The 27,148-nt window shown below is 37.1% G+C and overlaps 1 protein-coding gene across 1 annotated transcript; it reads right to left on the bottom strand.

The window, feature by feature from the left end:
• Positions 1-21,369: 21,369 nt before the first annotated feature.
• Positions 21,370-26,705, bottom strand: LOC139722677 (uncharacterized). The gene is made up of 4 exons (XM_071633970.1): positions 26,625-26,705; positions 25,425-25,481; positions 23,960-24,109; positions 21,370-21,623 (listed from the first exon to the last, which is right to left on the bottom strand). Exons 2-4 carry the CDS (start codon positions 25,477-25,479, stop codon positions 21,370-21,372), a joined length of 459 nt encoding a protein of 152 aa, XP_071490071.1. The 5' UTR covers positions 25,480-25,481; positions 26,625-26,705.
• Positions 26,706-27,148: the final 443 nt, after the last annotated feature.

The following is a 27,148-nucleotide window of genomic DNA, read 5'->3' as shown; positions in this document are numbered from 1 at the left end:
CTTGTTGGTGGTGTTGCTGCTCTTTCTCCATTCATTTTCGTTTCTTGTTTTCACTGTTTTATTTTGTCTTCACAGATCTTGTATTCATCTAGTTTTAGTATCTCATTCTCTGCACCATCTCTATTCTCATTGTGGTTTGGTTGTCTGTATCGACAACCTTGAATTTGCAGGAACTATGGACTATCACCTTAGCTTGAGAATAATCAGCAATGATTTCTAATCCTCCAACAGGATACGCTTCCGAAAGTCAAGAAGGAGCGATTATTTGTGTTTTCTTTTCTTTTTAAGTTCATTTCATCTCGTTTTAAACCAGGAGATTAAATGAAATTAGAGAGAGGCATCAATTGACTGTTCACAGTAGGATCAGAGCTAATGCTGAAATCGCGCTAAACTGCCGCAGTGTTCCGGTGGAAATCCATGTAGTCCGGATTGGTAAGAATATCCATCAAGGAAGCTTAGTGGTGGGTGATGTGGAGTTCCCTGCATGGACAATCAATACAACTGTCTTTTATGAAGAAAAGTCAAATAATAACGAACCAAACCAAAGCAAATTTTGGAAAAGGAAAGCTACACTTGCATAGTTTAAATCAATGCCCGGTGGCGTGCCCCCCTCCCCATTCCCCAAGGTTTCGCTGGAGTTCCTCTGGAGGTCGTGTTTTCTATCATTGTGAATGTCGGCTGAAATCGCCTAGCACTACCACGAGATATGATTCCAGTGAGCCGGCAAAAGCAGCCAATTCAGGGTTCGTCGCAAGCCTTTTAATGGAATCTTGAGCAGTTTCGATCATGTATGGCGACAAAGTGACACGTGCTCCTTTTGAAATTACAATGACGGCAAAGAGAGGGAGGGAGAGCGAGGAGAAGTTACCACGGAGAGAGTCCATTGAGGGTGTGGGAGGGAATGTGTATAATAGTTATTTTGCGCTACTTTTCTAGATTATCTCCTCTGTACAGTAAAAGCGCTTATGACACAATTTCAATACATAACAGCTTATGGTTGCCCACAGAAGAAAAATATGTGCTTTTTATCTCTCTCTCTCTCTCTCTCTCTCTCTGCGTTTGTTTGTTTGTTTGTTTGCTGTAGATATGAACATTCCATGTGTCTGTTACGTGTGTCCTAATAAGTCAAGTGAGAATAATGCTATCTCATGTTTTATGGTTTTCTTTTTATTGTCATTCTTTTTTATCAGATGATGGACGCAGAGAGACACGATTGCATCACAGGGAATAATTATTTTGATGAATACCTCCTTCGTCCGTACATCCTAAATAATTACGTAAAACAGAGGGGCAGAAATAGAAGAAATCCACTCTAGTGTCTTTGAGGGTGGCTTTACAACAGTGTATAAAGTCGAAAAATCGAAGTAATATTGATGATAATTCATGCTGGGTTTGGGAAAAGGAATGAAAACAATTTTCTGGGCGTCGTTCATAGTGTCATTTTTGCACATTGCTCCGTCGCTATGCCGATATCAGTCACTAATTATAAACCTTCGAAAACATTTAATTAGACGTATTTTTTTTAACTTATCAATGACAACATATTAATCAACAACAAAGCCCTGAGGAAGACCGGCAGTTAGATTATTTCAAATCTACATGATTGTATGATTTTATTCCATCCTGAATGTTTGATGTCTGTCTACTTTATGTCGTTTTGAAACTGTTGTTTGTCCATTTTATGCTGTTTTTCATTTTAAGCTGATCAAGCCATACTGTATAAAGATTCGCAAAAAGAAAAAAAAATAAACAAAAGAAATGAATGTGGTATTTACTCCACATTATATTCAATCTGAAATTTTCATGGTTTGAAGAAAAATAGAATAAAGAAAAAAATACCCGACTGTAAGTGTATATTTCCAATTAGACCATCATGTTAGTGATACGAGGGAAGGAATGATGTACGTGTGTGCGTTCCGTTCCTTCAGGTTTGTTTGATTTTTTCTTAAGAAAATTGTTACAAGCCGTAATGTTTTGAGGCCCTTGTCCAAGTCAAGCGATTCGCTTATCGATAACAGTCTCCTCTACTTGTATTTAAAGATTTAAAGATTTGCTATGAAACATATGTATTATTTCACATGATTATATATTTGTAATGTGAATTCTTGTTTCTATTTCCATGACTTGTGAATGATATGCTTGCTATTGTCGTACTTTTTTTTCTTTTTCATACAAGCGGAAAAATAAAACTTACTGAAACTGAAACGGAAACTGATAAGGTGCTTGATACACTTTGAGCTATTATATTTCAAATCGTGGATGGTTTCATAGAGTGCTACTACAGTAGTGTGCTCACTTGACGTATTTTTGGGGCAGATATGTTTGTGCGAGCCACAGAGCTATAAAGTTGGAGTGGGTTTTGTGGGCAGAAAAAAGAAGACACCTGAAAAAACAAACTGGCGGACATATCCCGCCTTGACCATAGAAAAATCGATGCCTTGAGCCTTTTTCTACAAGGATTCTCTCAAGTCCGTCCCGAATGCTTGTCCACCTCAAGGAGCATTAAATATGGATGAATTTTGGGTGAATTGCATTCAGCTTTTGGTTTCTAGCATCTGGTCAGTAATACCAAAGCTTTAAGCGATAGATGTGTTGTTGTCATTTGGTTTACTCAAACGCTCTTTAGAAACACAATATTTTCGATTTTCTAGTACTTGAAAAGATAAACAAACTTTAAGAGAACAAACACTTAATGAAGCCAATTTCCAATGCCGCGTGAGCATTGCAAGCCGTATTGGCATGCTTACGTCATAAACATATTTGATTTCATGTTACACTGTCGGAAGGCTGAAGGAGTTCATGGGGTTAATAATGCAATTGTGTCAATATTTCTGAAAAATAAGACAATTTCGGCGTTGCGAGTTGCATAGATGTTTCGTAATATACGAAAGGTGTTTGACCAAAATTGTCCCTCTTGATCAAATAGAAAATGTGTATGGCGGATGAAATTAACAAAACGCTATAGAGAGAACTTTTCAAATATAAATAGGCTATTCATATCAATATTCGCGTTTTACTCTATTTGAATTTGAATTTGAATATTTGTAATACCTGTATAATGTAAATGTGACTTCTTTTTAAAAATATATATGCCATATCCACATCGTATTTGCTTTTTACTCTAATTGCATTCAATTTGAATTTGAATATTTGTAATACATGTATAATCTAAATGTGACTATTGGCAGCGCCATGCAATGATTATCATAGGCTTAAGAGCTTTTTCTTCAAATTTCCTTTTTAAATCCTTCTTTTGTGTCCCTGTTTCCTCTCACGTTGCTTTCGTAGTGTCTCTGGTCAAATCACAATGACAATAATGATATCTGGACTATAGGTTGGACTTGTTTTCCTGAATTACAGTATGGAGGGAAAACATGATCATTGATCGCGACATCTTTTTCATAGACCATACAGTGTATGTACGAGATGTCAACATCTCTCAAAGCCTATGCAGCTCAAAAGAAATTGTTGAAAAGGTATCTTATTTATTTATTTATTTATTTACTTACTTATTAATTCATTCATTTGTTTATCTATTCTGTGTTCTTTACACAGGGCAATCTCTTCTGTATATAACATTATAAAACTGCTTTACAAGAGAACCCAGCCCGTTTTACATAAAATGATTAAAATACAGTTTACAATTTGAAACAAATTTTGAACAAAACAATGTACAATACAAAATACGAATCTTGACTCTATTAACTAGAGATAAAAATACAAGGTGATAACAGAGAAATATCAAATCAACTATATAATATATTACAAGAATTGAATTTCATTCGTTTCTGTCTTGAATCATTGGTGTAATGCATTTTCTGCTTCTGCTCTTCTCTTTTGAATTGCATTGCAGGGAAGGATGGCAGGAAATTCGTACTTGCCCAAGGGCATTCAGCTACATCAAAGTATCGTATTACGCCCACGCAGGCGCGACTGCACAAATTTGGAGTGAGAAACAACCGTGTCGTTAAGCAAGCAAAGGTGTAACAAAGCAGCAATTTAAGACTCATTCTGAGTAACAAAGCACCCAAGATAACCCACCATTTGCTCTTAAATGAATCAACAACAACAAAACAAAAGAAAGAAATATTCTCGTCAAGGATTCGATTACTCGAGGAGATGGGAGGATGGTCCATTTGTTGCTGTCACCGCGGGTTTAATTAACTCATGACAAGCTATGAACGTTGGGCTTTGATGTGCACATACTTTGTCTTTCTGTTGACATGTATATTTTGTAATTGTCTTTAAAGATTTCATGGAACTAACAACATGTTTTGGGCAGTACATCTTTGGTGTGTACATCATGTTGACTTCAGTTCTTATACCACTCCTTTGACTAAATTCTGGGTTTGCGAACAAGGCACGTACATAGAGCGTTGCTCTTGTTATAATAAGGTATAATGAAAATATTCATACCGTTCGCTGTATGTAACGGTATTTCTGTAATAACAGTTTACCATTGGATAGTGGTTTGTTCTGTTTTCTATGAAATGGATCAGGCCCTTTTGGTTTTGACGTGACTTGAGGATCTGTGGCCTTGCCACTTTACCCTGTCATATGAACTTCGACCTTTGTCTCTGTGTTCTCTTAACGTGATACTTGTCTTGTTTTATGCCTGCATATGTTCAGTTCACATGCGTCATTCTTCAACGGGAGTTTACAAAATTCATGCCGACTAAGACGAAGTGTCTAGTTACGTGGTTATACCTACATGACATTGCATGAAAATGCATTTCATTTCAGTTCATTTATTTGGTAGAATTAAATGAGATGACTTTATTATTTTATTTCACTGCATTCCATCCAATTCCATTCCATTTAATTTCTTTCATTTGATGCAATTTCATTTCATGTCTTCATTTCCGCACTGCACATAATTCAGCCAGCATGAGATACTGAGTAAAAGAATAATTTGTATTTCCTTCGCGTTTGTGAGAAAAGACGCAGAGAGAGGAGTTGGAGTATTACGCTATACGTAATGGATACTGCTCTCACATGACTCTCCGGTAACATAATCCGAACATAACAAAATTCTAGTGTGTAGAAATACCATTAGAAAGACCTCTCAGACGTCAGAAGAGAAAAAAAAAAAGATATGCAGAAAGACAGAAACTTGCGGTATTAGACAGTAAACAGATTGGGAAAGGAAAAAAGAAAAAGTGAAGATATAAATATACTTTGTAAAATAGTATTATGATCTATTTGATATTGATGCGAGGGCCAACAAAAGTGTAAAAAGTGAAAAAAATGGAATGTCGAATGCAATGTATGACGGGTAAAACTCGCTAGATTGTAAGAATGGTGTCCATCTGGAGGGAGAGAGGGAGGGATGGATGGGTGATACGTGATCATATGATGTCCTGGTGAGGACCATGGGTCGATATTGGGTTGCAATGTCCACCGCATGTCCGAGAAGGATCAAGAGACAGAAGTGATTGATGCCAAAAGCACTCGAACTACGATTACACGTCATCTCGAGATTTCTAAGCTGACTGATGATGGGAGACCTTTCGAGGGGATTGTCGGGATATGAATGATATCTTCATCTATTAACTCCATATTCCCCCATTCCTGATCCTAGATCATTAATCTATATTATGTGCTTATCTATATATATATATATATATATATATATATATATATATATATATATGTATATATATATATATACATATATATTTATTCATTTATATATGTATATATACATATATATATATATATATATATATATATATATATATAATACAAAGAGAAAGAGAGAGAGAGAAATTAGTTTTCACCTATTAAGAAACTGTCATTGTGAGCATAATGGCGTCATAATACCATTACTAGTAGAATGCGCTAGAGCCAAATATCCGGTTGCATGGTGACATGTTGCTTCGTATATTCGCTTCTCCGTTTAAAGCACAGAATGATGAACCAAGCGTAGATAGTGTACAGAACAAAGCAGATAGCACTCGAATTAGAACAGGCAATATGTTAAACATGATATTGAATTGGAAAGATGCGTTATTCATACCGTGAGGGCGGCATCGGGAATTTAAAAATGTTCTTTCTTAGCGACTTTCTTCAAAGCTTTCTAATATACTTTACTACTTTCCTGCATTTCTTCTATGTGCACATTACATTGCAATTTCATTCTCCTTTAAGCAAAAACTGATATTGCCCTATCAAATCTTGTATTTGAAGTCATGTTGATCCAATCAAGAGGTAAGCATGACATTACAAAGTAATTGACATGTTATTTTAAAATATTTTCCAGAAACGGAGATATGGCGTGTTATTTATATACGTTTTATCTATTTGAAAAGCAAGAATCCACAGGGTATCTCCACGTATAAGTGAAGATATTCTAAAGGAAAAACTATCGCATGTGCACGGACAGGAATTCATCGTTTGGTTCAATCGCATGAGTCTATATGGAATGAAATAGGGAGCGTTGTCTGGTGAACAGTAGCTCAATGATGGAATGATCTTTCACAGGAGATTATTCCTTAAGGACACCCTAAACAAGTTAAGACTTTAATTCACCGCCTGGGCTTGACAGATTACCCCAATCACTTGAAATAGCAAAGAGGCACATTCCAAGGCAGGGCAGAAATTGTTCCAGTTTTTGTCGTTAGCCTCTTATCAAAACTCTATTTCCCCCGTTGTTACTTTTTTTTTTGTTGCTGCTGCAGCTACTGTTGTTGAGGTTTTTTTTTTTGGCAAAGTTGTGTAAGACGTATGTATACTGTGGTGAATGAAACAAAGAATTAGTTAATGAGGTTAGGGACCTAATTTAACAAATTTTACAGAACTTAGATATAACTTGGGGAGACCGTCATAACACGACAGTTTACTCATGTTTGCAAAATATAATAACGTATGTAACAGCTACTCCTCATATGTGACAGTGCACCTCAAAACAAACAAAAAGTCGCCAGACATGAATTTTTAGTTAAGTCCATATTCTGAAAGAACAGACTTTAAGCTTTAAAATGATGTATAACTCAAATCAAATGGACTCTCCTAACCTATTCAAATATTGGAAAGAAAGCACAAACTCAGGAAAAGTGTGAACTGAGAAAAGAGGCTCTGAAGTACAGTGTCTATTCAAGCGTTTAATCTTTACTAAACCGTGCTGGCTGTGAGATAAATGGGACAAAAAACAGGAAGTAAACCACCAGAGTAACAACAATGAAGGGATTATCAGATTGAATTGAAATTAAACATGCCTCATTAACACATTCTGTCCATAATCAATGCCAACTTTCAAAGCAGTAGCACTATCCTTTCAAAAGTTACTAGAGTTGAAAGTGAAGAGTGTGGACAAGGTTTTTCAGAAATGAAAAAAGGATTCTAAAGACACACATAATCACACTATTCTACCAAAAATGTTCGAGATAAACTGCTAAAAAACACACTTTCCTGCCCGTTTTATGATACCAAATTTCAGCATAATGTAAAAGAAGACCCGCTCTTTCAGAAAATATAAAAAAAGTCAAGTTTGGCTAGGTTGACCCATTTCACTTATTTTCAGTCCTCACGCAAAATCAGTGTGTGCGACTTTATGTTCGTTTTGAGGTGCACGGTCACATATAGTCATTAAGAAAATATTGTTTGACAGATTTTATAACGGCATCACGTCATGTCACTGTTTCGTAGAAAACACTTAACCATGCCATTACTTCAGGTGATGTAGTTCACACTGCCCTTCTCTCTACTTTCAATATTGAATTTTGTGTTAAAATTGGCTAGATATCAAGAATTAAATACTGGAATAATTTCAGTGAGAATTTTTTTTTTACAATAGAAGTTGGAAAATAGCAAATCATAGCGCAGCGGTAAAATGGTAATAAGAGTCGTTGTAGTGGTTGATTTATTATTTTTAGTTATACACTCATTTTGCAGTAAAGAGGAAATAACCCGACGTTATATTCATTTTGTCTTTCTTTCATATCAACAGATTGGCGGTTCCTGGCAAATGCCGTTGTCTTTTTATTTTCCACCATTCACTCAGGTACGTATTTTATCTACCATTACTGCTAACATTCTCTACAGCATTTACCTTTAGATATCTGGAGAAAAAAATGCGCCCTTCTATATGTCATTGCATATTCTTTATAAAAGTAAAAAAAAAGAAGCTATAATAATGATTATATTTGTTTTTTTAGTAGCGCAATATAGGCATTTCAGCGTTTACACTTTAATGTTGTATTGCATATCATCCTGGCTCAAGTGGGATAGTGCGTTAAAACAGAATTGATATTCAAATGATCAAACGTGTAAACAAAATGTCTATGCACCTGATAGGACTCAAACCCATGAAACCGTATCCCTGTACCACGATGCTCTCGTACAGACATGTAAGGTGTTAGATTACGTTCTCTACAGACAAACAAAGCAATTAGTCTTTATCTTATCATTTTGCTCGCTCGGCTGCTCGTTGATCTGTCTTTATAATGGCGTTTGCTTTGCTCCTCTACCTATAGTTGCGTGCTACTTACAAACAAACAATGGAAACAAAAGTATATAATGTAAATTATAACTATATGCTATATATATATGAAGAGTTTGTTTGCAAAACCGATAAGTATATATTTGCCAAATGGAGATATTTGCGATTAAAGGTCAAGAAAAATAAAGAGAATAATAAGAAAATTTTTGCTTCTTTTGACCGTAACTTCAAAAATTTACCCTTATATGTAGTCACCAATATATCATTTAAAAGGTATTATTTTGTACTTTATGACAGAGACCATACTTCAAAATCTTCAAAAATGGACTTATCGGTTCTTGCAAACAAACTCTTCATATATATATATATATATATATATATATATATATATATACATATTCTAGTCTTTTGCACTACCACTGACTGTGTTTTTGAAACGAATGTTCTTTTCTTTGTGATACCGGAAGCAATTTCTTTACATGACCCCGGTTTTTCGGTGATTGGCCTAACACTTTAATAAGTGCAAATATATATATATATATATATATATATATATATATATATATATACATGCACATATGAATCTGAAGATCATTGTCATTTTTTCTTTTACCCTTACGTATTAAATTCTATATCAGACTGTCTGCCTATTTGTGACAGTGCACCTCAAAACGAACATAAAGTCGCACACACTGATTTTGCGTGAGGACTGAAAATAAGTGAAATAAGTCAACCTAGCCGAACTTGACTTTTTCATATTTTCTGAAAGAGCGGGTCTTCTTTTACATTATGCTAAGATTTGGTATCATAAAACGGGCAGGAAAGTGTGTTTTTTGCAGTTTATAGCGAACATTTTTGGTAGAATTGTGTGATTAGGTGTGTCTTTAGAATCCCTTTTTCATTTCTGAAAAACCTTGTCCACACTCTTCACTTTCAACTCTAATAACTTTTGAAAGGATAGTGCTACTGCTTTGAAAGTTGGCATTAATCATGGACAGAATGTGTTAATGAGGCATGCTCAATTTCAGTTTAATCTGATAATCCCTTCATTGCTGTTACTCTGGTGGTTTACTTCCTGTTTTTTGTCCCATTCATCGCACAGCCAGCACGGTTTGGTAAAGATTAAGCGCTTGAATAGACACTGCACTTCAGAGCCTCTTTTCTCAGTTCACACGTTTCCTGAGTTTGTGCTTTCTTTCCAATGTTTAGATAGGTTAGGAAAGTCCATTTGATTTGAGTTATACATCATTTTAAAGCTTAAAGTCTGCTCTTTCAGAATATGGTCTTAACTGAAAATTCATGTCTGGCGACTTTTTGTTTGTTTTGAGGTGCAGGGTCACATTTATGTCCATTCCTGTCTGTATCTATATGTCTACATTATTTTATTTCTGTCTATCAACATCTATATTCGTCTCTATCTATCTGCATTTCTACGTGTCGTACTGCTTGTGTATGTTTCTATGATATGCTTGTTTGCCCATTGTATCCAGCAGCGCACACCTCTATAATCTATCAGTCTCTCTATTATTTCTCCATCACTCCGACTGTTTGTCTCACTCTATGATAGCCTATAATAATCTACTTCATTTGCAACATGTTCTTTGCTTTAAATATCCACATGAATCTTATATCTGGATGCACCTGTTGTTGTGTGGATTGACATCTTTTGCTTCCTGTCTATTCATCTCCTTGCAGTGCTTTCCCAGAATTGTTTTTCTTGCATGAGCGTGACGACAAGCGATAACCACGTGTTGAACCCTACTGAGCAGCCGAACCCGGCGTGTGAGAATCTCGACGACCCACCCAACGCGACGAACGTGGCGTCCTGCACGCAGGGAGGCTGCACCGTCCTCAATGCTACTTTCAAGTACACGTTCGACATGTGTGAGTAAGCAACAATCTATTATTAGCGAGCTAGTAAAATCTGCTGCGCGAACGCTAAGACAGCAGCCCAGCCTCCCTGGTGAGACAATGGGATCAATTGCCTCGTTCATGTGCGCAGCACCATTTTTGCTTAATTAGCGTCGTCTTTTGATAGTGTTCGCGTTGCAGATTTAAACCTATCATAGGCATACCGTATGCGCACACCTACAAGAACATGTCATTCGATGCACACGACTGTACAGCTAACAAAACAAAAATGAATACGTAAAAAAAAAAGATAAGTGAAAAGGAATGATATCTGTGATATATAATAATATAATATATTCGCATTCATATAGGCCTCGATGTGAAAATAAGAAGCGAAGAAGTTATGTCTGCAAGCAATCTTCAGCAGCCAACATTTCGGCGAAGGGTTTCACCCCACACATGGCCGCTATACAAGAAAGCTGGGAAATGATACCAACCTCGTCCCCCCCCCCCGCTTTTCGCCCCAGGGGACTAGCAGTAGTCACTTAACGGCATCAAAGGCACATTGTACCACACAAGGGAGAAAAAGAAGTGACTTTTGTTATGCTTATGTTAAAAGATGATTATGCACTAGTAATGGCATTGTCCTACATAGCAAAACCAAAATAATGCAATCCACATCGGTCCTGGTGCCTTGAAGAGGTGTTTTATCCTCGAGGTAAAGTATCTCCAATATTTGCCTACAATCATATCGGTGGCCCTGCACACACAGACAAACCCGCCCACACACATAAACACACACACACTAACGCATGTTCTTCCCATGCATTCATCGCAATGTGTATAATTTTCTTCATCAACCACAGATGGTGACGTCGAAGCTAACTTCTTCCTCAGAACGTGCGGGTACGCCATCGACCGTTGTCTCGATGAGAAGGCGCTTGAACCTTACATCACAGGCTACCGGTCGGAGATCAGTGAGGAAGTCGAGAATGGGACATTCAACGGCCTGAAGGGATACGTCTGCTTCTGTACGGGGGATTACTGCAACGGCGCCGGAAATGGAGGAGCTAGCCTTATTCCGTATACAATTCTCTTTTTGTGTGTGCTAATATCATTTTACGGTATGTCGGTAATTTCGTTATAGGCTGTACAATAGTAGTCAGTAGATAGAACACACAAGTAACACACTCGCACACACACACGATGCAACACACACATGTATATACAAATCAAGAAAGAACTGTGTAGCACAGGTATTTCATTTAATTTCATTTTTATATCATTATAATAACCTATTTTCAAATGTCATTTTATTTCAGTATTTATGATGATGGTGTGAAACACTCCTGTGTTTCAAGAATGACAAGCAATTCGTCATATTATGAAACTGTATTTTCTATCGCGGGAAATGATCGATATTTCTGTTATCCGGTACTTTATGATGGATTGTTGAAACAGTATCAGTATTTTCGTACGTTTGAGTCTTGCATTGTTGATGACATGTAAATAAGAGGTCCTATCATTTCTGCTTCTTCATTGAAGTGCTTGAGTAAAGGACGCTCTTCTTCCGTCCTCTCCTATCTAGAATAAGAAAACCCAAAGCAAAAAAACAAATAAAAATAAAAAGGAAATAGTATTTGTCAGCATCTCGGCCGTAATGCGCAAAAGGTTGTATCTGAACATTGTTTATCATCCGTATTTCTTTTTCAAAGTAGATGTGTGTCTTCCTCAGTGCTAGTTAAAAGGCAATGGTGAGTGGCTTAACACTGATGAAACTTGTTGTTTTTTTTTTCTGTCCAGTCTCACAAACCAGACAGTCGCATACACATTTGTAAACTGAATCATAAGTCGAATAGAATTTTTTTTTGTGTGTGATTTTATATAAAAAGAAACTTTATTGAAATTAGATTATTGATAAATTTCAACCAATTGCAGTATTCCATATTATTTACCCCACCCCCCAAAGAACAACGACAACAAACAAACAAACATTAAAACTGTGTGACGCATCTGCAGATATTTGCCAGTATTGACCCTAAAAACCAAATAATATAGTTTGCAGATACATTCGTTGACGATGAATGGACTGTAAAAACCAAATGGTCTATATATTATAGATATACCCTGTTGCCTATTCCGTTTAACTTGTAACGAAAGTATAATAATTTTGAGAAAAAAAAATGTGCATCTTATACACGAAAGTGATTATCTCGAAGAAAAGTATGAATCGCATGTCATAAAAGTTCTCCGAAAGGATAATTTCAATCATACCTTGATCTATCTATCAAATGTCTCTGTTGATAAAAAGTAAAAACTAAAACTTCAAAGTGAATGTTCTAGAAATGTGTATTTTGCAGATGGACACCTTTGACAATAAGTATTGTATTTTCAGAAAATAAAAATATAACAATTGTATCTTCAGAATATAACAATTGTACTTTCAGAATATAGAAATTGCATTTCGGAATATAACAATTATATTTCAAAACATAACAATTGTATTTTCAAAATATAACAATTGTCTTTTCAGAATACAACAATCGTATTTTTTGAATATAACAGTTGCATTTTCAGAATGGAACAGTTGCAGTTTTATAATATAACAATTGTATTTTCAGAATATAACAAATTTATTTTTGAATACAACAATGGTATTTTCAGAATATAACAACCGTAATGATAACAATAACAATAACAATAAGGTCTTCTTTATACAGGGAAGCCTCTGCAGTGTTGCCACTGCTCTACCAGAGGGCCCTGCCATTATTATTACCCTAGTCCTGACAGGTACCCATTTATACACCTGGGTCGAGAGGGACATGGTGGGTAAAAACATCTTGTCCAAGGACGTAAGCACTGGGCGGGTATCGAACTCCAATTGAGAGTCGGGAGTGTATCCACTATGTCTCAGCGCTTTCATATCGTATTCATATCGTATTTACAGAATATAACAGTTTGATGTTTAGAAAATAGCAACTGTATTTTTAGAATATAACAATTGTATTTTCATAATATTCTGAATTGAGAATATAGTGCATGTATTTTCAAAATATAACAATTACATTTTCGACCTAGCCATGCAAGAGAAAGAAATAGATGTTTTGTTTCGTCGCATTTCAAATACATTATGAATATTTCATATTTGTGTAAACAGTTATTTCCATACCATGTCAACCAAATTTCCCTTTTCACGTTACACTGACAGGGCGTTTCGCAGAACGCAACTCTATGTTTGTGGTAGCCTAAGAACAATTCTGTAATAAAAGAGTCAATTAAACCTTGTTGTTCAAATCTAATACTCGTATGCTTTAAAGACACTCCTAACTTCATGATTTCATACACGAAGTAGATATGCTATATACCAACATGTAAGTTTACGCGAACATATCTTTTTCAGGCAACAACGTTATCCTGAAGTTGTTTCAGGTTTTAAAATGTCCGCTATTATTGCTATCATAGCTTGGGGACGAAGTATTTAAATACAAGCAAACATTTTACTCGTATACTCTAGTATTCACGGTATTGAACGTATGTTGCGACACGGATTGTCGCCCCTACACGGATTGTCGCCTCCTGCTAGGGGCGACAATCCGTGATGGGCGTTGGCGGCACGGATTGTCGCCCCCTACACGGATTGTCGCCCGCCCTCGAAGCACATAACTTACATGGCTACATCCATGCAAACATGCCATGTAAAAAGTCATGGTGAGGTTTCAAGGAAGTGTGTATGTGCGCGTGCACATGATAATTTAGTGTCCGTTTGTGCGTGTGCGTGTGTGTGTGTGTGTGTGTGTGTGTGTGATGGAAGAATGTGTTTATTATGTCAGTTTTTTGCGTATGTGATTTTTAGCTGCGCGTGGGGAGGGATACCAAGTAAGCTGTTGCTGGCATAAACATTGATATTGATTTCATCAGCAGCTTTGAATTTGATGAGTTTGTTTGGCAGATTTGTATATGAATTCGGAGTGGAGCTTGCGTTCGGGCGGATGCTGCTTTTCTGCATACGGTCCATTATGTCTTATTTATCAACATTGGGAAATCGTTTCATCAGGAAGGATGTGGTATCGGTTCGGGTGTGCGTCGGTATGTGGGAAGGGGGTTACATTTCGTTATTGCAAAAGTTTGTCATTCTGAAGGCTCATTCGTCCGAAGGCTCATTCGTCCGAAGGGTCATTATTCCGAAGGTTCGTTATTCCGAATTTCATTTTTGGATCAACGAACCACTAGGTATAGGGAATTGTGTGTTTCGGATAAATGAAGCCTCGGAAAAAACGAAACTTCGGAATAACGAACCTTAGTGTGTGTGTGTGTGTGTGTGTGTGTGTGTGTGTGTGTGTGTGTGTGTGTATGTATGTATTTGGGTCGGTGAATGTGGGTGTGGGATGATTTAGGTTTTGTTTAATCAGGGGTTGGTGGGTTGGGGATTGGATTTGAAGAAGGATAGTTATAAATGGTATGACGGATGTTGGTAGGATTTAATATTTAGGATAGATGTAGGCCCTAGATTTGTTTCGGTTTGGGAGGGGAGGGGGTGGTGGGGTTTTTTATGAGTGATTTCATTCTAGATTTGTGTAATATATTTGTGTTTTTTTTATGTATATGCCCTTTTAAGTAAGAAGGTGTTACATGATCCAAACCAATATATTCAAGGAATATAGGTTTTAGGGCCCTATACATGTCAAAACTTTCTCGTGAAGGAATTATTAGTAGGGTTGGTCTATAATGGAGTTATCTATGTTGAACTGAGATTATTTGTGGTATAAATTGACAAATGGATTTGCTTTTGTTTCGAATTGCCATTTGTAACTTTTTTGTTCATGTTGCACCCAGAACGGGTCGATTTATGAATGATTTGAATGAAATCAATAAATATCAAGGAAAAAAGTGTTGAGTTGATTTGTTTGCATTATGAGGTTTGTTTGAGTGTTTGTTGGTGTTTGTTTGTATTACGTATGTATTAGCGGTGTGCAATGGCAGTTCGTTTGTGCTAAAATCAAGTAACGATTGACAATTTTTTTACGGCGTGTGGAAATTATTCGCTCATGCATAAAGCATGCCAAACCTATTCTGGGACAAAGAATAGTGGTATGGACGTTATAGTTTATAAGACTGATGGAAGAAAATGACTGCAGGGAAAAATGAACACAGACAAATAACATTTGGGGAGGGTACCTCCCTCGTATGTATTTTCTCTCGGTCTCTCTCTCGCCTAGCCCGCCTCACCGCTGATATTTGGTTGACACACCCATACTATTTTTAGATCAACGCTGGTGTGAACTCTTTAAACACGTGCTCATACACTCTGAAGGCGTTTGTATTGCCACAGTAGCGCCACTATATTCCACATACACACGTAAACATACAGGCACACGTATACACACAGACAAACAAACCACTACCACTATGTAACCACCACACATGCACAGTTTCTACATATTGTATTATTATACTCCAAACACACACACAAACACACACACACAACAAATCATACACATCACATATCATGCAGCTCACAATACACACACACACACACACACACACACACACACACACACACGCACACACACACACACATACGCATAACTTACCAGTCATACCCATCCCACCAAAGCTTAACACTGGAGGAACCACCCCGAGCCCGGGGCGACAATCCTTGACGGGGCGACAATCCGCGTCGCAACAAATTTTTTGCCAACACGGATTGTCGCCTTCGAGGTCAAAAAGTGGGAACTGCACAAGCGTCACGGATTGTCGCCAGGCGACAATCCGTGTAGGGGGCGACAATCCGTGCCGCCAGCGCCCGTCACGGATTGTCGCCCCGAGCAGGAGGCGACAATCCGTGTAGGGGCGACAATCCGTGTCGCAACAAACGTACATGTCAGTAGCTGGAGCATTAAAATCGTGGCTATCTGCCTGTTTTGGTTTTCACAACTAATCTAATTATGTATCAAATTTTACAGCTGTCATAACGAAGGTGTAGATTTCTGAGTAAAATGGGAATAAAACAATAATTTTTGCTTATTTTCATTTTTCTCTTCTTTGTAACTAAAATACACATTTCCAATGATGAAGCAGAAAAAAAAATGTTATACATAAATGTTATCCTCACTTCACATGCATGCAATCATTGCAGTCTAGGTAATGTCGTCCCCTATAACCCCCATTTCAGTGTGTTCTATTATCACGAATTATCTCTTGTTTACTTGCATGTATTTTACATAAGTATAAGTTCCCTGTATGTGTGCCCAGGGATATTGCACGTAATACATTATGTATATATGGAGAGTTTAAATGCAAAAACAGAATTTGAGTACTTAATCCACACTCTGTGTTGAGTGGGGGTCACTTGAAGTTATAAGACACTGTAAACACTGCATAACTGAAGAGCAGGCACTCACAAGATTCGAGTTTATTTGCATATTTGTTTAATCAAAGTGGTGTTTAAAAACAAACCAAAAATAAAAGGGAAGGTTCTATGTTCTGGGTTTTGTTTGGTATATCATTTCCTACCCAAATCTACACTGCTAATAGCTGTATCGTGAAATGATAATCTGATTATGATTTTAGATTTGATTCCACCGTTTGCACATGAAATTTAATTTTATGGCACTATACGATATGTTTGAGATAAGACCTTACTTCATTGGGTCTTGGTAATATCTTCGCTAAGGACAATAACAATTGATATTCATATCTGTGCAAAATGCATACATTTCGACAAAGACACTTTTAGCCATGTAAACTTGAGTAGGTTAGGCCTTAAGACCCTTGTGTTCGGTACAAAATCCCAAGCTCTATGCGCAATGAATAAAGCAACTTGCATTGCAAGGAATGAGAGCAGAAGAAATGTGAAACTTAAGATACGAAAAGCTTTGTAGAAAAGACATCACACTTTACTATCATATATTGTTGACAATATTGTGGGAAAAGTAATATGAGTAGGGCCTACTCGCTTCCCATGTGTATTGACTGTAAATTACCTCCAGTGATTTTGACGTCAATTCTTTTGACAACCTTATTATCATTAATTAAGCATATTATTGCATGTGTTCTTCTACAGCTAACGTGCGACACGCATATGTATTATCTCAATGTTATGTATGTATCTTGTATCATGTATGTTAATGAAAGATTATTATACTCGCATAGAATTACTATATTTAAAGCCATGATTAGCAACAACTCAGTGTGAGACGTAAGGCTCACAGTCATGAAAATGTTTAAGACAAAAAATGTTTCTTTATACCTCAGTGTATGATAATGAGATGTCAAAGAATCTAGAGTATAGCTTCGTGCAAATTTACATTATAATAAAGAATTTTTATATGAAAAGGAAAGACAAGTTTTACGAATTAATTGCTTCATTCTCCATGCAGTCTTAAGTGAGAGGATAAGACAACGATGAACCAGGGAAAACAATAGCTATCTTGTTCTATAACATTATGGACGAAACCAAGGTAAGGGTATAGCCTTTGTGAGACGTAGAAATGGGATTTCACTTTTTTTGATAATTCACATTACACACGCACACACACACGCTCACACGCACGCACGCGCGCACACACACACACACACACACACACACACTTGTACACACATAATATGCATACATAATAATTACCAAATCCAACCTTTCAAAAACGAAGAAAAAACGGCTGACAAACCAACGAAAACTGAGGATGTTGTCTTCTGTAGTCATTCCCGCAATGTTTCTAAGCCTGCTATAACATTGTCACAAATGATTGATAACATCCATGGGAATGGGTACTTTTGATGAATTTTCATAGACTATTAGATCCTTTAAAAATACGATGCCAAGATGGATAAATAGCTATCTAAAACATGGATACATAAAATATCTATAGAAATTGTATGTATTGCTTTTATTATTGAACATGTAAACCATGCATAATGAAGGGATGCATGACAAAGGAAGCATTAAAATACCAATAAGCAAGTTCAGAGTTAGCTCATGGGCACATTGGTGCGAATGACCTTTCTGATTTTGTCAGTCAGTTAGGCTGCGTTCACATAGAAGTATTCGCTATTCGCTATTCGCTATTCGGGCACCGAGTACACCATCACCCGCACCGTCAACTCACCATCCCATGCAGTGAGGATTTCTTCCTCCTACATCCCAGCAAATCTTATGAACAATTTCTAAACTGCATCAGAATGTCAGTCTACATGCTTATTTTTGCTAAAGGGCAAATCCAGACCAAAATTGTCATTATTTCATAAACGAGAGACGGTATACGCTGCAAGAAAATCGAACAAGCTCGATTCCCACTTTGCTATATTATTCGCAGCTATTCGGTACTTTCGAATAGTGCCCTCTTATGTGAACCGGTGTGAGGAAATCCTATCGTTCGATTCAAGCTATTTGCGTGCCCTCGAAAACGAGCCCCGAATACCCGAATAGTATACTTCTATGTGAACGCAGCCTTAGGCAATGTTAGGGGCACTTCACTCGTTTTCAGAACGACATAATTGGGAGTTTTCGCAAGCACGACGCAGTCGGTAGTTAAGCGTGCCGTGTGCAAAATTTGATTCTGCGCATGATCAAATCCTAGAAACGTCCCGTCCTGGAGAAAACGAGTACGGTACTCGGCCAAAATAGCGTCCAGTCCCGATGCTAGGCAGGAGTGATCTAGCCAGCCAGCCAGCCAACCAATCAGCGATCTTGACCCCACGCTTCCGTCCGAGAGCGAAACTGTTTAGATATGGGGACGGGAGTCCGAGTACGGGACTGTCACAGCTGATTCAATTTGCTTCCGCGTATTCTCGGTCTTCCCGTCGTGTAGCGAAAACTCCCTAATGCATAAGCTTGCGCGACGTAACAATATATGGAATTCATCAGTCATGTTGAAGCTGAGGATGAACTTGCGTAGACCAGATGACCAGAATGATCCGTCAATTGACACTTGGGGAAGCATCCGTTTCATTATTTTGCATTGAATGTATTAAAAATCTCTTTCTATTGACATCGCCAAATACCACTTTTGCCGTCAGGTGGATATGCTGCCAAGCAACATTCATGATTACATGAACGATCATTACATTACAGATGCTAATCCCAGTGAATTTAACAACCAACATGCCTGTTGGTACGAATGACCTTTTTTTTTCTGCTCATGCTCAAAGTGGAACTCCGAACTGGCGCTTAAATATCCTGCACTTACAGTCAAAGTCAACAATTGGACAAAGAGAATAGATTCACCTAAACACAATAACATTGGTTTCTGTAACATGGCTGGCAGGTGACAACAGCACCACAATACGAATTATTAATAATTTTTGTTAGGAAATATATAATAACAATTATAATATTAATGAGATGATTAATGATTGATGATAGAGAGAGTATATAGGCTGTACATTTACAGAACATTACAACTGGGAAGAAAATAAGGGGAAAAAACTAACAAGCAACACATACCTCATTATCAACACTATTTCCCTGAACATTATTTCCTGCAGTTATGTATTAGGTGTTGGAAAAAAAAATTCCCACTTTTGATCCTTAATAGTTCGAAACTATACATCAGATAACACTGTCTTTTATATGAGTAGGAGCTAAAAAAGGTGTACAATTTAGTTGGAGCTGATTTGAATATGATAGCATGAATCAGTTTCTTTTAATTCATGATTGATTTTAAAGTTAAGTTCCAGATTTTGGTCAACTTTGAACCCTCTGTACAAAATTATTGAACTTTGCACAAGAACCAATGATGTGTTTGTGAGTGTGTGCTTACAATTACCCTGAACAATAGATATGAATGCCATGAATACCACCTTTTCAGAGATCTGCTGACTAGGCTTCTAGACTCTTCCTCCAAGACACATGAATGCTTTATCAACAATTCATGATGGATTGCCCTGGGCACTGCCATAGTCTGAATTCATGATAAAGGGTAAAATGCATGAACATGAAAAACACATGCTTTCATGTGCTTGCATACACTACGTTTTAGGATGAATGAAGACTAGCTGTGACAGTGGAATTTCTCATGAATGTGTTAGAGTATTCCAATCCTGGTCATTGTTCAGGGCCATTGTCAAGGTTTAACTACACACTCCTATACACAACATTTGACCACTGTGCAAAATTAAAATTTTGTACAGGGGTTTGAAACAGAGCAAAACGTGAAACCTAACTTCAGAATGAATCTTGTATTCAATGAAACTGATTTATGCTATCATTTCTAAATTACCTCCAACAGAATTGTCCACTATTCAGCTATTACTCATATCAATGTCAATTTTATCTGATATATAGTTGTTGAACTATTAAGGATCAAAAGTGGGAAATGTTTTTGTAACATCTAGTATTTAATTCCCAATGTGAGAGGGACAAATACGCTTTCAGTTTAGATTTGAATGTTTCTATAGACAGATAGATGGTAGTTGGCGTATGTGTGTAGGTAATTGATTTGGTCCTATAACTGAGAAAGCACAACCCCCTACCCATGTTTTATTCCGGCGCTTAAAGTAACAGTGCATCTGATGACGAACGTGAAAACCTGTCGGGTTGTATTTGAGAATAGAGTCACGCAGGTATGCGTTGTAAAGAGATTGAGCTGAATGATGTACTATTAAATGATAGAATTTTTTTCCAACTGCAGCCAATGTGAGAAACTGAGGATTGGTGATATGGAATCAAACTTTTTAATGAAACTTAGGAAACGGGCGGCAGAATTTTGCAATCATTGAAGTTTTATGACGTATTTCTTTTGATGATTACAAAGCAGTGAATTCGAAAAATCAAACGAGAAGAAATCAAAGCATGAATCAACATCTCAGCTGCTGATTAGACAAAAATGTTCTAATGAAACCTACATCATGCAACTGACATTCCGCTGAACGTGAATTAGACGACTTCGAAAAGAGAGGGATTTACCATTAAATCAATAAAATAACGCCTTGATTTGGTTCTTTTGTTTGCATTTCCTTCAGTACTTCAGCAGCCATTCTGTCATCTTAACGAGTGTGAGTTCATAGAGATACTAAAACAGATATGTTGCTGAGTACACAAGCATCGTGACGATCACGCTGGATGTTACATCCACTATGAATTATGTTGAAAACCACATGATTAACACGCAAAACCATGTTATTAAGTTGCTTGGTAACCACAAGGGGGCGCTATTGCACAAATTCTCGGTGCAGTCGCACGCTTCCCCGAAGCCTGACATAATGCGAAGTTGCCGCTGTCGGATGTAGGACGCGAGAGCCGAGTGTTCAGAAATGGTCGCTTCATTCACTGGCCGACATCGGGTAAAACTCGGTCCGCAGTCGTAGAAGTTGATGAACTGTGTCTCATTCTGCCCTGCACAGATTGAATACGAGCAAAATAAAAGGGAAATGTACGGGAGTCACGAAGCAGGATGGTGGAATATTCACCTATAGTAAAGTTATAATGGACCTTGCATCACAAAACAAACCAGAAGGGAGTCTCCAGGCATGGATTTTTAGTTAAGAGCAGACTCTGAAAGAGAAGACTTAAAGCTTTAAAATGATGTATAACTTCAAACAAACTATCCTAACCTATCAAAACATTGAAATAAAAACACAAACTCTGGAAAAGTGTGTATTGCAAAAAGAGGCTATCAGGTAAAGGGTTCAAGCGCTTAATCTACCCAAGCTGTGCCCTGTGCAATAAATGGGGCAAAAAAAGAGAAAGTAATATTAATGAAAAGGGGACTCTACGATATACCTATTCACAACATTAAACACACGAAGCGTTCTTGTAAGACGAATAGATGGAACACTATTTCCACTTGTTTTATGAACGCAAACACAAGGATAAAGTCAAGGAAGTAGATTTGCTATTTCAGAAAATAAAATAAAAATGGGATAGACAAGATTGACCAGTTTACTATCTTTAGCCCTCACGTACAATCAGGGAGTGCAGCTTTTTGTTGGTTTTGTAACGCATGGTCACATAATAAAAGATTTCTTATTTCTACATAGAAGATTTTTGCAATTCCAAGAAAGAATGATTGTTGTACCTTCTTTCCCGCAAGAAACGATGTCATAAATAATGATATTGATTACAACATTGGTCTTTACACAGGTTACCCTATTCATTGTAGCCTTTTGACAAGGCCTTGTGGCTGAAGATTGAGACTAACTCGCCACACCGAGTAGCGAGAAACGGGTGAACGCGAGAACGAAACCTGACATGAATTTCTTATCTCGCAGTTAGTCTCTTTTTCAGCCACGAGGCCTTCCAAAAGGGTTATATTCATCACGGCTGTCACCGCCCTACGAGAGGACCCTGCCCTTATTGTTATCCTAGGTTATACAGGCCTGGGTTGTCTGATACTATGAGTGGTTCACAATATACAAACTTTGCTTTTTAGTGACCTCTCTATCATTTTTTTTTTCAACAAAAGTATGACTTTGTATCATCTTTTTTTTTGTCAGTATGCGCTCTTATGTTTATCGATGGTTCATTTACCTATTGCAAAGGCAAATGTTTTTGTTTATGATGTAATACCTGATTTATCTTGTGTTATGTTTTGTTGGGAAAAAGAAGAATGAAAATTAATGAATTGAATTGAATTGATATTCATTATGATACATCTACTGCTGCGTCGAGAGGAATATGATGGGTAAAACATCTTGTCTCAGAAAGTTAGTATATAGGCATTTGACGAGAGTCGAGCTTGGGGCATGTTATAAACAATCACTCTGGTAAAAAGAAAAGCACAATAAGCGAAAGTTTTCTATTAAAATAAAAAACATATACATAGAAATTAGAGAGGGAGACAGAGGGAGAGGAAGAGAATACCTTGTCTTCAAAAGAAACAATGAGTGAAGTCGAGGATAAGACAGAGTGGGTAATCTTTGTCGTTTTAGTTCCTACAGCTATGTTTTCTTTAATCATTTCTGCTGGTGGTCCGCGCGCGCTCACCTTTTTCACTCACAAAATGTAAACTTGTAAATGTAAATGTAAATGTAAACTTACACAAAGTGGCGTGGTTTACGAGGGATATGCTTGTCTGTCCGAATGTCAACAGCATTTTTAACAATGAATATTGTACAAAAAATAAATTAAGAGATCCATAATGTTTGTAGACTGAGGGGCAATTCTTAACATTCCATTTTTCATAGTTTAATATGAAGTCCAATGTTTTGACTTATTTCTGCTAAATTCACATGACTTTAAGGTAGGAATTAATCTCCTCAAAACTATACAAAGCGCGTTGTTTCATTATTCCTGTTTTTCCACTCTTCTGAATAAATGAAAACATTGGGAAAAGCTGTCGCACACTCAAGCTGATATTAATGCGGCGTAATTCATCAAACGCAAACGTCGAACTAATTTCCTGAAGTGCCATGGTTTTTGTGTTTGTTTTAGGAGATGATTCTCCCTCCACTATTTATACCCGATTCTACAATAATCCCAAATATCATTTGCCCTTACAATGTCTGTCGGGTTGCCACCTCCCAAACACTGGCATAAAATTCCACTTTATTTATTCTTTTTTTCAACTTGAATAATTTGATATGATGATGTGCTACAAGACAACCTGGTATTATAGGGGTGTTTCGTTGGTAGAGTAGTATACCCGATGTCTTAAAACCAGCCAGTCGGTATTCCGTGACTTCGCTTTGTGGTATGAAATTTTCACTAATGCCAACCATAAGAGAACTAACCTTGCGTCGTGAGGTGAGTTGTCTTTATGTGATATCGCGAGCACCCTCCCAGTGACGAACAGTCCACCGAGCCACAGTCCGCGTCAAAATCAACGGCCGCATCGCTGCGGTTGTTCATCAAGAGGCACGAGTAACAGTACTGTGACTCTCCTATGTACAACATTATGTAAAAACAAGTACAAACTAAGCGAACACTCAGAGAGTAGAGCACGTAAATGAAGCTCAATTTCTCCCATATTGGGATCTTCATATTTTACCATCATTATTATGATTTATACAATAAATGATAACTTTATTTTTTACATCCATCCGTAAAGCAACTAAATAACTATTGACGGAGATAAAGGGACGGCGAAAATTCAGCTTTTGGCGTGGGTTTCAGCATTCTACTAAAAATTGGTGTTTCTATTTTTCCACCAAAAAGGTACTTCAGTGGCAAGGCTGTAGAAATCCTTCGTTAAACAAACTATCGTGGTGTTCGTAATCTTCTTTATTATGATTCTTTTTATTCAAGTAGTCACGACGTGTGTATACTAAGAGACGATGACAAAGTTGACATTGATAATAATATCAGAGATAGTTATGATAGACAATCTGACAGATACTGTCAAACAGTTATAGTGAAGACTTTTATCTTCTCGCAAGTGTGATAAGAAAGAAAGAAAACAAAACTGATGAACAGGCAGATCATCATCAGGAAGCAAAACCAGTACTGATTTATCACAATATTTTGTATGATGATCACAAAGCATAGAGACCAAAGAGAAACACGCATTTTACAATCGTACCGACTTGACAGTGTCTTTATGTACACATCAACAATGAATTAGAAACAGGGTTAGACGAAGCTATAATTATGTTTACGAGGTTACCGATTGTATGGGCGTGCTGAAGACGCATGCTATGTTGTTAGAATGGAGACATACTTTAACCGGAGTGTCAAGCTAACAAATGCTCTGTTCATGAAACATATTATCAATTCAGACCCTACAGTGGTACATAGACGGACTTTGACCGTTTAATGATACCATATGCAGTACCTTTGTGCGAAAAGCAGGAAGTGTCAGAAAGATTTTGCCTACAGAGAGGGCAAATCTTGTTGTGGTTTGTCGAATTGACTCATATCCTGATCAGCGTCTATTGCATAGGAAAACGGCCTGAGTCGTCAAATGCAAACTGCAGAAAACTGGTATCACAAAGCGTTAAATAATAATATTTGCTAAAATCGAGTATCTCGTCTCTTTTTAATATAGACATGGCGCTTTGAATAATACGAGGCGCACACCATATCCCTCTCAGAAATGAAAATAGAACAAAATTACATTCAATTATCATCGTGTTTAACGACGGTGATCCTGACATTACTAGGAAGTTAGATAAATCAATAATCATATCATCACCCTAAATCATTGCTGTTATTACGTAAGGGGAAGAGGAACTACAGATGGAATATAGAATCACTCACCCCTGGTGAACAGGCAGGTAAAGGCGGTGAGAAAAAAGACAAGTTTTGCAGCCATATCTGGAGGGGAAAAAAAGAGAAAGCTTGATTACGATAGAAAATAAGGGAACATTCGAAGAGTTTGTTAGCAAAAACTGATAAGTTCATATTGAGATTTTGGAGAAATGGAGATTTTGGGATTAAAGGATTAAAGGTCAAGAATGAGATTAAAGGTCAAGAAAAATAAAAAGAATAATGAGAAAAGTTTTGCTCCTTTTGACCATAACTTAAAAAATGTACCTTTATATGTAGTGACCAATATATCATTTAAAAGATATTATTTTTTACTTTATCACAGAAACCGTACTTCAAAATCTTCAAAAATGGACTTATCGGTTTTTGCAAACAAACTCTTCCAACGGCAGCTGGGACCTCTAGCTATCATATCACGAATTTCCAACTAAATTAACGTATTTGTCTTTTCATTTTTCAGCGTTTGTTTACGGACACCTTCGTATATTTATTTGTAGATAAATGTTAACAATGCTAATGTCATTTATGAATGACGAAATGATCACATGATAAATAATCAGATTAGACCGTAGTAGATGATACATTCAATGCAAAAACTCTTTCAGTGAAATAGATTGTGATTAGTGCAGAGGACGTGACTATCATGAGTTATTGCTTGGGGCGATAGTGGATCAGAATTACAGATATTATATGGATACAGTAGTCTCAGAAAAATAAACAGCACCATGATAAGTTAGTTTGGTTTCATTCCTGCGTTTTCAAACATTTCCATACAATACAAAATCATGATGATTATTTTTTTCTAACATCACTGACGACAGAATAATTATACAATGTAAGCAGAGCTTGCAAATTTGTTAACAACGACAAAATAATCAATGTAAAACAAAGGCATCTTCATGAAGGTAAGAGTGCAATCAGACATCACATCGTACACCTATACAGCACGATGCCCCTTTGCACAATTATTGCTTCCACAACATTGTCACGTACAGTGACCCCATAATAATAGTTAATTGTCAAAAAGAGTAAAATGTATGTCGTCATTTTTTTCTCTCTCTTCATTGAATATAGCCTACAACAATAAACAAAGATGCAAAGACTGTAATTAGTATAATAGCTTGTTTACAATTCTGACAATTGTTTTCAATATCTTCATGTCCAAATAAAGCCACGAATAGCAACACTTACCTGGGTGGATGACCCAAGAATAAAACACTTGATACTAAAAGCGTCGTGAGCGAGGCCGAGTTGGTGTTCATTCGACTGATTCACCCAAAGTAATGTGAAGGATTCTCCCCAAATCGTTGTACACTGGTCTGGCGGGTCTCTTAGTGTATAATACTAGAAATATAATCCACGTCTACAGGTCACTTTCTCATGAACGATGACCCGGAAGGAAAGGTTATCCGAGACGGGAAGTGAGAGCGTTTACAGATAATGTATATATGCTATGTATAAACAGCGAACCTTCCGGTATGGTTTCCTGATTGGTTAGATATTAACACAGGGAAAGCTGCCAACACAATACCATTGCAATCAAAACAATTCGAAATGCATTGTATATAATACATTATGTACAGTTCTCCTCTGCCCCCCCCCCCCCCCACACACACACTTTTTCTCTCTCTTTCTATATGTGACCGCCAAGCTCGAAACCTACAAAAAGTCGCTGGTAAGGATTCTCTGTAGGCCTAATGGACGAGAATGTGTCA

The sequence above is a fragment of the Diadema antillarum genome, unplaced genomic scaffold (genome assembly GCF_040938485.1).
Source record: "Diadema antillarum isolate AM-2024a unplaced genomic scaffold, OU_Dant_1.0 scf00000170, whole genome shotgun sequence".
Taxonomy (NCBI): Eukaryota; Metazoa; Echinodermata; class Echinoidea; order Diadematoida; family Diadematidae; genus Diadema; species Diadema antillarum.
The sequence above is the reverse complement of the archived record's forward strand: the minus strand, read 5'-3'. Positions and strand labels throughout refer to the sequence as shown.

What these genes read in the sequence shown, in the direction of transcription:
- LOC139722677 (XM_071633970.1), bottom strand. Translation starts at nt 25,479, where the DNA reads ATGGCTGCAAAACTTGTCTTTTTTCTCACCGCCTTTACCTGCCTGTTC. An exon ending in TACCTGCCTGTTCACCAGGG is followed by an intron (nt 24,110 to 25,424) that starts GTGAGTGATTCT and finishes TGTTGTACATAG; the next exon opens with GAGAGTCACAGTACTGTTAC. An exon ending in AACTCACCTCACGACGCAAG is followed by an intron (nt 21,624 to 23,959) that starts GTTAGTTCTCTT and finishes CAATCTGTGCAG; the next exon opens with GGCAGAATGAGACACAGTTC.